Genomic DNA, 13,178 nt, shown 5'->3' on the forward strand with positions numbered 1-13,178 from the left:
GGAGGCATTGAAGATAGAGCATTCGAGGCCTCAATACTGGGTGGAACGCTAGATGACCCAGGAAAAAGGTGCCTCTGGAGATAAGTCGCAAGCCTTTGACGGTCACTTTGAATTCGACCTTCAGATTTTTGCAGCTCATCAAGCTTCCTCTTCATGCCCGTCGAATAGTTATTTGCAAGCACATGCAAACTTCTATTCTCGTACTTAAGCTGTTTGATCTCTTGCTTAAGATTTTCCACCTCTGCCATCAATGATTCCACTTGACGGGATCGAGCGAGCAGGCGTTGGCCTATGTTGGACACAGAGCCCGCACACTGAACACTGAGAGTGAGGGACTCTTGAACGGCCAACTCATCGGACCGTCCTGAAAGCAGCCTACTATCTTTGGGAGTAAGGAGGTTCCTAGCTGCTATCGTAACTGTTGTTGCATCCGTCATCACAGAGTCTTCACCTGTAAGAGGGCCATTAGAAGATAAAAAAGACGGGCACCATACCTTACCCTGACGCGGCGCACTGCTGAGACTCAAATCTAAGCAAATGTTAGATGGGTTGGCCATTTTTCAAAGGTGTTAAAAGAGAAGGGTCGGATGGAGAAAAATCTCAAGGGGCTGTTAAAACAAAATACACCGGAGATGATTTTCAAGAATAAGCAACCTTCAAGATGTGCATGTTGGACGCAATCGATACCTCTATAAAGAGGAGAGGCGACACGACCACCGATTCAAAAATGGAAGAGACACCACTCTTCAAAATCTCAAAAGCCAGATAAAAGGCGTAAGTTAGGCGACGCTTTTTCGGCTTTTCAGAAAACGCGTTCAACTTTGTCAAAAGATCTCTGACAAAGCCGCATCCGCACTACTGTTTTCCATTCAGAAATCAAAGAGGCGCTTGCTCAAAAATCGAAGAAGCATTTGTTCAGAAATCGAAGAGACGCTTGCTCAAAAATCGAAGAAGCGTTTGTTCAGAAATCAAAGAGGTAACACCCTCCGAACCTCAAAAGCTGGGCCGCTTATTCAAGGATCGAAGAGTCATCACTCTCTGAATTTCAAAAGCTGGGCTCTTCCAGATTTGTCATCACCCTTCATATGCAACCCCAGCTTTGCAGAAATCACGGGCAACTTTGTCAAAGATTTCTGACAAAGTTGAGAACGCGTGAATCTTACTGTTCAATTACCCAACAGTTGTCGACAATGGTAAAGGAACAGTACCACCACTTGCTATTGGGAAATCCCTATATATGTCAACCTTCATCTTTTATCGCAAGGCAGACCTGCAAAAAAAAAAAAAAATGCCCAACTCTTCCTCACCTCTGAGGGCGCACTCCCAGCCCTGCTCTCAAGTACTCATCTTCAACTATTGATGTATCCCCAAAGAAGATACCAGATGCCTGGAGTACAGATGAGGCAGGAGGAAACGGTAGATCGAAGCATGTGGAGACAAGCACAACAAATATATGTGCTGATTCGTTCGCTGCTTCTTCAAAAGCAAAAGTATCTCATATCATCAAGGGCTAAAGCAAAGGTATCTCATATCATGCTTTTTCCCTGTCTTTTCCTTTGCCCTTGTTCTCACCTGCCAAGACAAGGACAGAGAAAGCAATATGTCGGAATCTCTACTCAAACTTGCGCTGCCACCAAGAAGTGATGGTCCATTCAAATGCAAGGTTTGCATTCCACTCCTGTATCAGAGGACAAATACTACAAGAGAAGATGCCAAACCTGCATAAGGAAATACCACTTCTGCAAGGGGAGCAAGTAAGGCAAGTGAAAATGATACATCGAAGCATATGGAGACAAGCACAACAAATATATGTGTTGATTCGTTCGCTGCTTCTTCAAAAGCAAAAGTATCTCATATCATGCTTTCTCCATGTCCTTTCCTTTGTCCTTGTTCTTACTCGCATGACAAAGTGAAAGAGAGCAATCAGCCGGCACTTGGAGTCAGTCTTCCGATCTGGAACCGACTACCTGGAATCTATTCCCTGGTTGCTTACCTAGCGTTGCTCTCGAGTAGTCATCTTCAACGGTTAATACACTTCCAGAGAAGGGACCACATCTACTTGGAGAACAGCTAAGATGAGTGACAATGAAACATCAATCTTGTGGATCGTCAGCAAACGCAACAACTGCATATGCTGAGTCATCCTCTAACCCTCTTCAATACGAATTGGAAAGATTGAACAAAGAAACAGGTCATCACCTCCACCTCGTGCTTGCCTGCCATGTGTCTGAATCCTGAAACCGCTCATGGTCCTATTTTCACTCAAGATCAAGCCTCGATGGCCCTTGAAGAAATCACAAGCCTGATTCAAAATCAAGTGTTCACCACCCTTGAATCAAATTCAACTCCAGATAAAAGGAGTAAGTTCAGGCCTTCGGGGGAGACCAAAAGAATTCTCCAGCCCAATTCAAGACTAAGTCTGTGGAAAATCAACAATTGGAGGAAACCAGAAAATCTTCCAGTCGAACTCAAGATCAAGCCTCAATGGCCCTTGAAGAAATTTCTATTCCAATTCAAGATCAAGCCTCGACGGCCCTTGGGTTGACATCTACATTAAGGGACTTCAAAACGCATCTTCTACACGTGTCAAGCACATGTCTACGACGCGCCTTGAAGTGGGGGCATTTGTAGACATCGAAATTTCAGTAAAACAAATGTTCACCAATGCATTAAAGTTTTGACGTGTCAAGGCATACATGGCATACGCCACGTGTTGTACAAATTGTACACATGGCGTGTGACTCAACAAAATAGGAAGAAATAACCTTGAAGGATTAAACAAGTTTTTCTTCTCATTTTGGGCAATGACAAGGCAAGTACATTTCAATCCATTGAGGATCAAAACAAGTTTTTCTTCTCATGTTGGGCAATGACAAGGCAAGCACACTTCAATCCATTACTGATCAAAGCAAGTTTTTCTCATTTGGGTAATGACAAAGCATACACATTTCAAGTTTAAAATGATGTTAAGTGGGAAATTAGGCCATAAGTTAGACCACTTCAAGTTTAAAATGGTATTAAGTGGGAAATTAGGCCATAAGTTACACCACTTCAATTTCAATATTGCATTAAGTGGGAAAATTAGGCAATGGTGCTTGGAAAGGAAAAAAATATTTTGTGGTGGTGATTCATTCTCAAAGCCTATAAATAGGCTTCTCCATCAAGGTATCAAGCATCAAGGAATCCACAAATACATTTCTCTACTCTAAAATTAGAAGAGAATTCCCCAAATCCTTGAAGCTTTGAAACTCCAAAGCTTCCAACCATCCGAATTCCCAAGAATTCCGAAGAATCAAGAAAGCTCTCTCTTCGTTCTTCTTTAAATCCTTATTCAAGATCAAGCCCCGACGGCCCTTAAAGAAATTGTTCATCGTTCATCCTAAGATCAAGCCCCAACGGCCCCTTGGATCAACAACCTCAACAAATCCACACATCCAATCGTTCTTCAAGATTAAGCCCAAAAGCCATTGAAGATCCGCTCATCCATCAACCTTCAAGATCAAGCCCAAAAGCCCTTGAAGAAATCCACACAACCATTATTCAAGATCAAGCCCCGACGGCCCTTGAAGAAAGTGTTCATCATTCATCATCCGTTCATCAACTGTTCATCCTTAGATCAAGCCCCGACGGCCCTTTGGATCAACAACTCATCCACAAACCTACACCCTACGAAGATAGAATCAGAGGACCAAATTTGAGAGAGATCGTAACCCCAAAATCATTAAACACAAAATATTATTTTGTACACGTTATTCTTGTTTCTTGTTTCAAGGAACTTTCGTGTTCACAGTGGGATCTTACACTTGAAATGTAGTAGTCTCATGGAGGATAAAGTCCCCATCGGAAATGCTCTAATAAGTTAAAATCGTGAAAAATTAAATCTTAATTGTTAAACTGATAAGGTTAACATCGTCAACATACAATCAAAGATTTAAGGTATAATATAGCTATCCAATTTCGATGACAGTCGGTTATTTCTAAATCAATATCTAAAGATCATGATAATGTTAATAGAAAGATCAACAATTTTTTATCTGATTGATTTTTTGCAGAGGTCATGGTCACAAAATAAACGATTTTATCAAGCAACTATGTAGGATCGTAAAAAAAAGAAGGCAAAACGTGAAGGTACAAAGGGAAAGGTACCTAGCATTCTTGAAAATATTCTTATGTTAGGCAAATACCTTATTATATGGTACTAAATACTAGAGTAAAATTTAGGATCTGACCCTATAAACTATCACTCTAGTTTACAATTGAAAAAAACAAAAACGTTCAATTTTTTTCTTTTTTTTTAGAACAAAAGATATTATTTATATCAGGAGGAGGGGGTGACTTTAGCCTCGCAATGGGCTGACAATAACGTGGTTCAAATTCCGTTTTGATGAGAATCGAAAAAAAAAACTCATTAATTTAAACATTTTTATATTTGGACACGTTTCAATAATTTGTTAAATTGTACGTTTTTTATATGAAACCTTGTATGGAGTGACTAAAACAAAACGTATATTACATAGAACTCTACCACTTTTAAATCCTTACATGGAAAGACAAAAAACCACAACACACTAAACCCGTATTCGCCTGTCGAATTGTTATTTGACAAATCTTGTAGCTGGAGGCTACTCAAACTGCCTAGAACCTGGTATTATACACGACAAATCCGGAAAACAGCCCCAAAAACATAACCCCACAAGTTCAAAAGACAGTTGATAAATCATGTTGAAAAACAGAAATAAACTTGAACTGATATCAGTTGCATTCAAGATCAGAGGAGTCCTGAATTCGATTTTGCACCGTCAGAATGTATGGTTAAACATAGCGCGCTCGTCATGATATGTTTTCCGGGCAAGAGCCTTAAAAAAACGCTTTACTTCTTTGATAAACAAACCACACTGTTAGTTTGTTCAGTAAGATTATAACTATATAACCTATTGGCATATGTAGGTTCAAGGACTTGATCAACATTGTTAAGTAGTTGCGAAAAGACTCCAGCTAGTTTAATTTGTTGTCAGTTGGCGAATCTACTGCTTAAGCTTTTGATGATGGTGGTTTTCGGCATGATATCTTTTACGCATTTGTTCATGTCATTGGTGGTAAAGTAGTGTGGGATGGCAGGTCCAAACTTTTCTCCGCAGAGAACAGCAGCAGCCATCACAGATCATTGTAGGAAAATTCAAATTATGATCGTGGAAACAGGGTTATTTGATATAATTTGTTGGGAAAGAAGACTGTTCTATAATCTCTTGTTTTAATGAGTTGTTAAAATTATGATAGTAGTGTAATTGGTTTTTTCTCAAACTATGAATGGTTGGCAAAGACTGTTCTACGGTCTAAGATAGATTTTAGGTATAACAGAACTGAAAGGTGTGTTGACTTGCCCTTTTTTATCCTCTCACTTTGATGTCACCCTTGGGTTGTTTAACTAATTCATTTTCTTAGATAGAAGCTTCATTGTATCTAGAAACTTCGGTAGGAAGCTCTCACACCGGTGGTATCAACGTGGAGTCAAATGAGACCAAAACACAGTGGCATTTGAATTGCACATATGATAGATTTCATTCATGTTTCGGACATCAAATTTACTGTCAGCAAGCGAGACATTTTCATTGTAAACTACTCTAATTTACGTTGAAAGAGGGAAATTCAAAGTTGGGTGCAAGAGGGCAAACAAACTGACCTAATCCACATATGCAAAATAAAGTCGTTTCTAGCCACAAATTACATAATCTCTTTACATTGCCAGCAAATTCCTGAGAAGATAAGTGTGGATACGGTTGGAAATTCACTGAGATTTTTGCCAATTAAAGGAAAGGTAAACTTTTAGTTATGGAAATAATAAGAGGTTGTATTTTTGAGCTGGCCTGTCTCCAACACAAATAGAAGTACAAATTAATATTGAAAGAAAAAAAAAAAAAAAAAAAAACCGATTTTTGCTGTTGTTAAAAGAAAGAAGAATGCCTGGATGTCCCTCCATATTTAGCAACCTTGACCTAGTCTGTTTTGGCTGTCCGAACTCAATGGTTTGGATAGAGGGAGCAAGCAAAAGAAACAATGTGAGGGATCAAGTTCTTGAAGGACCAGAACCTAGCATTCTGGTTTTTCCAGAGCCAAGGCTGTTTTCATAACGTATCAAATCGATATCCCCCGTTTGTCTAACCAATTTCTCAGGCTTGTTTCGTCTGCACTTGTTGGTTTCTTGGATCGAAGCGTACCAAAGTTTTGAATTTTTTTGGTATGTTGTGACTGGTTTTTTTCCAGGAATCCATGCAAGATTTGGATGACAATTTGAAGGTGGTTGCAATCGGATTAGAGTTGACGAGGGAAAGAAAACGATGAATTGCTTCCAATGTTGCATTTCAGAAGAGAAAAACGCCAGGAAGTCGTTGAAAAAGAGTATTAAGGAATACCATGACACCAAAACTTTAGCCTCTTTCGCTAACATCTCCTTCAAAACTGGTAAATTCTTCTCTCGGCATAAATCTTCCCTGAAAATCAAATGACACCAGTACGTTAAATGACATACCTACATATAATAGACCTGATTACTCTCTAATAGGGTATGCATCTACGACGAGGACTTATTTTTCAATCGTTAAATAATATGTTACGGATTATAGCATGCATTCGCATATAAAGATTATGTCTTTTAACACTTTGGTCTATCAATCAAGTATTCATATTCAAGGGCTGCAATTTATCAGCTTTCTTACTTTACATATGTACGTACACATACATATATTTATCTTTTATGTACTGTGGAAGATTTCACTTGAAAAATACCCAATTTATTTGCCTTTGGTTTGATGGAGATCTGTCCTTTTGAAGGCTGAGATTGGTTTTACCGTACGAAAATTGGCCTTCCCTCCTTGTTATTTTGGCAAATAATTATCAAAATTTTGACGTAGATTTGTTGAAAATGATCTAATTTGCAACCACAACTTGTCCTGTCTTCTGAAAGTTGGCTGCAGACCCTGATATATACCTTCTAGTATACTAGTAATATTTAGTAGTGTAGAACAGCAATTCAAACTGTCGGCCTCTTAAGTTTGAGAATTTTAACCTGCAGATAGCAGCAGGAGGAAGTACATAGCTGAAGAGATCGCAAAGGTTGGGAAAGGAAACATTACGGCTCAGATTTTTACTTACCGGGAACTTTGTGTTGCAACTAACAACTTCCATCCAGACAATTTGCTTGGCGAAGGCGGTTTTGGGAGGGTTTACAAAGGGAAATTTGAAGGCACAGAACAAGTAGTATTTCCATCCATCTCTCTTCATTTCATCCCTTTTCTCTTTCCCCTGAACATACAATAATTTAGTTGGATCATAACCCCCATTGTTCGCTCATTTCAGGTTGTTGCTGTTAAGCAACTAGACAGGAATGGATTCCAAGGAAACAGAGAGTTTCTTGTAGAAGTTTTGATATTAAGTCTTCTTCACCATGCCCACCTCGTCAATTTGGTTGGATATTGCGCGGATGGTGATCAGAGGATTTTGGCGTATGAGTACATGGCCAATGGATCCCTAGAGGACCATCTTCTTGGTAAGCACCAATTTACTAATTTGCATTTGCACGTTGCCCACACTTAAGTACATATCGGTAACATTCAACAACAAAACTTGGGCTCTCAGATTTAGCTCCAGGAAAAAAGGCCTTGGATTGGAATACTAGGATGAAAATTGCAGCGGGGGCAGCAAAGGGACTTGAATACTTGCACGAACAAGCAAATCCTCCTGTGATATACCGGGATTTCAAAGCTTCCAACATACTCTTGGATGAGAACTTCAATCCAAAACTCTCCGATTTTGGTCTTGCAAAGTTAGGTCCAACTGGCGATAAGACTCATGTATCCACCAGGGTGATGGGGACCTACGGCTACTGTGCACCTGAATATGCACTAACAGGGCAGTTGACAACGAAATCCGACCTTTACAGCTTTGGAGTTGTGTTTTTGGAGATTATCACAGGACGGAGAGTCATAGACAATAATAGACCAACTGAAGAGCAGAATTTAGTTACTTGGGTATGTTCATAATTTATAATCTCTCAAGCTATTTCGGAGAATCTCTTTGAAATCCTTCTATAATGGCTAATTTCCATAAAGTTAATAACACGATTTTTTGCAGGCACAACCATTATTTAAAGACAGAAGGAAGTTTACGTTAATGGCAGATCCATTGCTAGAAGGGAAGTACCCTATCAAGGGTCTTTACCAAGCTCTTGCTGTTGCAGCAATGTGTCTCCAAGAAGAAGCTGCTACACGACCGCTGATCAGTGACGTTGTAACGGCGTTAACGTATTTAACCTTAGATGGTGAAGCAGGGTGATACGGATGCTGATGGAAATGTCGACACTACTGATGGTGCTGGTGTTGAACGACAGACATAATGAGAAAAGAAGCCTATGGAATTTAACGTTTCATGAAATCTAAATGTGATCATATCATGTTGTGTTGTTGCTAGATAGGCTGCTCTGTGAAATACCAACTCCTTGCCATTACCAATAAATCACTTCTCTCCATATTTGGTGTTAGCATGCTGGTGATATTTTTTGTGGTCATTCTGTACGTTGATTTAGAAGCTGGGACTTGTGACACAAGAATTGTAAGTTCGATCATATAAGATTTGGGGAAGGTTAAGGCACTTTAACAAGGCAGGCCCAAATAGCCCAAAAAAAGAACAAGCCTACCCCAGTTGAAAAGGGAGCAAGATTTGAACTAGGGTGCATGGAGTGGAAATATTGTCTTAAACAACTGATTTAACTCACATATGTGTTTAAATCTTGTGCAGACTGATGCATGATAGTATACACTATTCAGTTGGCTTCAACAACATTTTCAGTTTATGCCAATTGTTGTACCAATGTCAAATTGCGGCTGTCATTACTCTTCAATATAAAACATAAATATTTAGGTGTGTTTGATTCGTAGTGTGCATGAAGGATTAAAAGAGTATAGGAGAGAGAGAAACTTATCCATACTGAGAATTTGATATGACAATATCTTAAGTCAATCACATATCTTATATTTTAGATTATTTAGCGTATTAGCTTGGAATGTTGTATCCCGTTAGTAAAAGTTTTTCTTATAAAGGAAAAGGTTTAAAATGAACTTAAATGGTTAAATTTGTTGTATAGCCTGAGATTTCTCCACAGTATATACAATTAACACATGAAACAAGGATTCTTAGGTTAGAGAAGTTTATGCCCCCAAAAAGAGGTGTCATTTTTTCTTCGTATAAATACGACCAATATGCTTTGCTAAAGCTTAAACACGTCACCAAAAGGTTTCGTGTTCAAATCCCTCTCCTCGTAGTTTAATAATCTATTGTTTGTCCAAAAAGAAAAAAACAATATAGAAGAAAGATTTACTGCAAAATATCGATCTTTGAACAAAAAAAATTAGTGATAGGAACCTGCTAGACCTGGTATTCGTGTTCGTGTCGTTTTCATATCATACCCAATAGCTTAATGGGTCATGTCGTGTAACACCCATTAAAATAAACGGGTAATATGACCCGATCCGAAATCGACTCATTAATATTATCAAGTAATATGACCCAACCTGTTACCCGTTAAGAAATATATATATTTAAATCAATAAATAATGAAAATGAAAAACATAATATGACCCCAAAAAATGTAAAAAATAATACTAAATTAGTATATACATATCACATTGTTACATAAATATTACTTCAAAACATAAAAAAAAAAAATTAAAAAAAATATATTTGTCTTTCAAGTTTACATACCCCAAAATAAGAGCCTAATGAAAAAATATTAGTGCATACTATAAAATACAAACATTCAAAAATATGCAAAATAAAAAGAGTTGCGTTTCAAGGAACTTTGCACGTTTTTGACAATAAAACCCTTCAATTTTCATCAATCACCAAGGGAAATGGTATTGGAACTTTGGTTTGATATATTGTCTTCAAGCGTTATGTTGATGATGTATGCACTATGGTTTTCCATAATCCATAAACTATAGATCTAAATTTAACCGTTGATTGTCGTTTATATTTACATTTCATTCTTCTCACCAATTTTTTTTATTTTTTTTATTTTCTTTTTTGAAAACATGATATCTTAGAGGATGTAGGAAGATGAACGGTTTATATCGTTGATATTACGTTCAGAGTGTTACCATTAGTGAAAATATAGATCGAAGTTTATAAAGTCTCTAGAAACTATATATCATCAACTCATATTTTTAGTTAACCATAAATATCGAAATGTCATATCAACGATCTAAACCGTTCATTTTTTTACATCCACTAAAAGATCACTTTTCAAAAAAAGAAAATCTTAAAAATGAAATTTGGTGAGTAGAATAAAGTCTAAACAACAATGGATAGTTCAATTTAAATCTAAGGTTTATGGATTATGGTGTCAAATTTCTAAGTTGACTCCTTCACAAAAGTTGTAAAACTTGTCATTACGAGTGATTGTATATATATTTTTTACATTTTTCACACTTCTACAATAATAATTATTAATTTTGCACTTAAATAAAAAACACTATTCATGAGATTTGGATGGTTTAAAAATTCTAAATGACCATGTAACCATCGCCTAAGCATAGAAGATGTAATCACGAGCCTTTATATATGCTTTCACATTTTTCAGACTTATACATTAATAATTATGTATTTTATTTATTTTGAACTCCCTTAAAAATACTATTCATGAGGGTTTGTATGGTTTTAAAAATTCAAACCACGATGTCCCCATCCTCAAAGCGTATATTTTTCACATTTTTCACTTTCGTAAATTAATTATTATAATTTTTTAGTGTGTTTAGTATTTTTAAATCACTTGATATTTTTATTTTTAATGTGTTTTATAATTTTTTTAATCTCACTCTTTACCCATAATATACTATAAAAATAAATAAATAAAACTTAATTTTTTTTAAATTTATATAGAAATACAATAATGACTAATAAACAATATATACATATCCATTATATCTATTGTATTTTATAGTAAGTTTTTTTAGTAGTTTAAAAAATTAAAATCATCAAAATAACATTTTTTTCTTATCGTGTCGAAATAGGTTATCCGCGTGTCACTCTCATGTAAACTTGTTAAAGACCCGTTATTAACGGTTTCTTATTGTGTGACTCGATAACGACCCAATCAGTTATCGTGTTAATCCAAAACCGATTATTTTTGTGTCGTGTAAGAAACTGCCAAATCTAGAACCTGCTACCAATTGAAAAAATAAAATAAAATAAAATCCCATCAAACCATAGATGTTTTTACTAAATTTTTATATTAATATTTATATCTTCCGCAAGAACATTAAATAATAACTTGAGAAATGCATACCTCATCTAACTATTTCCATTCCGACTTACAAAAGAAGTCATTGAGTGCGCCATTGCTTTGCATCGAGGTTGGAGCATGTGAAAACTCTACTAACTCCAGTTGTGAGCTGTGAAATATCAAAAACAATGCTCTCACACAAATTGAATAATTGAATGATTGCGAAAGCAAGGGGCTAGCAATAAGTGAAGAGAGGAAATAGCAGTTGCTAATAATATCTTCCTTTGTTCTAGTCAACTGAATTTTTTAAAATTGTTGCTAATAGAATTTTCTTTCTTTCTTTTTCGCGTTAGGCAACTAAGACCGTTTATTGCATGACAATTGGCAAATTCTTAGGGTGTAACAATTGACAAATTCTAAGATGTAACATTGCATGACGAAAGAGATAGACGAAAGAAAATAATAAATCTCCGGTTGTATGGTAAATTTCCATGGGTTGTTGAAAAATGAACACTCGTTTCCTTTTCTGAGTTTTCACCTTCTGCAAAATTTCAAAGCTTGGGAGGATTATTTGATGGATGTATTCTTTTTGCTCACTCTTTAACATATATATCTGACCAAGTCCTGTTTATCTTATGTTTTAGATTATTTAGCGTAAGTAGCTTGGAATGCTGTATCCTGTTGAGTGTGAGTTTTTCTTATAAAGGAGAAGGTTTAAAATGAACTTAAATGGTTAAATTTGTTGTATAGCCTGAGATTTCTCCACAGTACATACAATAACACATTAAACAAGGATTGTTACGTTAGTGAAGTTCACGCCCCCAAAAAGAGGTGTCTTTTTTTTTCTTGGTATAAATACGACCAATATGCTTTGCTAAAGCCTAAACACATCACCAAAAGGTTCGTGTTCAAATCTTTCTTCTCGTAGTTTAATATAGATATTCTATCATTTGTCCCAAAAAAAAAAAAAACAATATAAAAGAAAGATTTACTGCTAAATATCGATATTTGAACAAAAAAAAAAAAAAAAAAACAGTGATAGGAACCTGCCACCAATTGAAAAAAAAAATTCCGTCTAACCATAAAGCTTTTTACTAAATTTTTATAGAAATATTTACATCTTCGCAAGAACATTAAATAATAACTTGGGAAAAGCATACCTCATCTATGACTACCTCCATTCCGACTTACAAAAGAAGTCATTGAGTGCGCCATTCCTTTGCATCGAGGTTGGAGCATGTGAAAACTCTACCGACTCCAGTTGTGAGCTGCGAAATAGCAAAAACAATGCTCGCAGACAAATTGAATAATTGACATATATATCTGACCAAGCCCTGTATCAAATCTCTGAGTCCCTATTTGCTCACGCTTTAATATTAATAGGGACCTTTATTTAAGTCTGGTTCTCTCTTCTCTCATTCCAAGCCAAACCTTCTGTTTCAAGTTTCAAGTGAACTATGAACTTGATTATAAGCATAATACTTACTAATAATAATACTAACACTTGTTATACTAGTAAGTCTGGCTTTTATTAGTATCCTGAATATAAGACAACGAATACTGCTTATATTCATATCGACAGCCATATTGGGAGCATGGCTTGGATTACTAATCACTGTTATTTATAGTCTTCCTAGCCTAATCATAACAGTTGCTGTATATTTTGGCATTTTTCTACGTAGCTAGGTCAAGGAAAAACAAAGTGAAGGAGCAACTTACTGGACTCAAGAGGTTTTCACATGATGAATTGCAAGTTGCAACGGATAATTTCAGGACACTCGTTGGCAGTGGAGGATTTGGATCAGTGTTCAAAGGGGTTGTAGCTCTAGCTGATGGCACCACACAGGTTGCTGTGAAGAGGTTGGGTAGAATGGGTCCAGGGGGGATAGGGTTCTTAGAAGAAGTT

General features: G+C 36.5%; 1 protein-coding gene across 1 annotated transcript; it reads left to right on the forward strand.

Moving 5' to 3' along the window:
* Positions 1-5,438: 5,438 nt before the first annotated feature.
* Positions 5,439-8,712, forward strand: LOC103941392 (probable serine/threonine-protein kinase PBL23). The gene is made up of 5 exons (XM_018646034.2): positions 5,439-6,459; positions 7,070-7,251; positions 7,354-7,543; positions 7,633-8,024; positions 8,128-8,712. Exons 1-5 carry the CDS (start codon positions 6,336-6,338, stop codon positions 8,326-8,328), a joined length of 1,089 nt encoding a protein of 362 aa, XP_018501550.2. The 5' UTR covers positions 5,439-6,335; the 3' UTR covers positions 8,329-8,712.
* The last annotated feature ends 4,466 nt before the right edge of the window (positions 8,713-13,178 follow it).

The sequence above is a fragment of a genome, unplaced genomic scaffold (genome assembly GCF_019419815.1).
Source record: "Pyrus x bretschneideri cultivar Hongxiangsu unplaced genomic scaffold, Pyrus_bretschneideri_v1 Contig267, whole genome shotgun sequence".
In the NCBI taxonomy this organism is placed as follows: domain Eukaryota; kingdom Viridiplantae; phylum Streptophyta; class Magnoliopsida; order Rosales; family Rosaceae; genus Pyrus; species Pyrus x bretschneideri.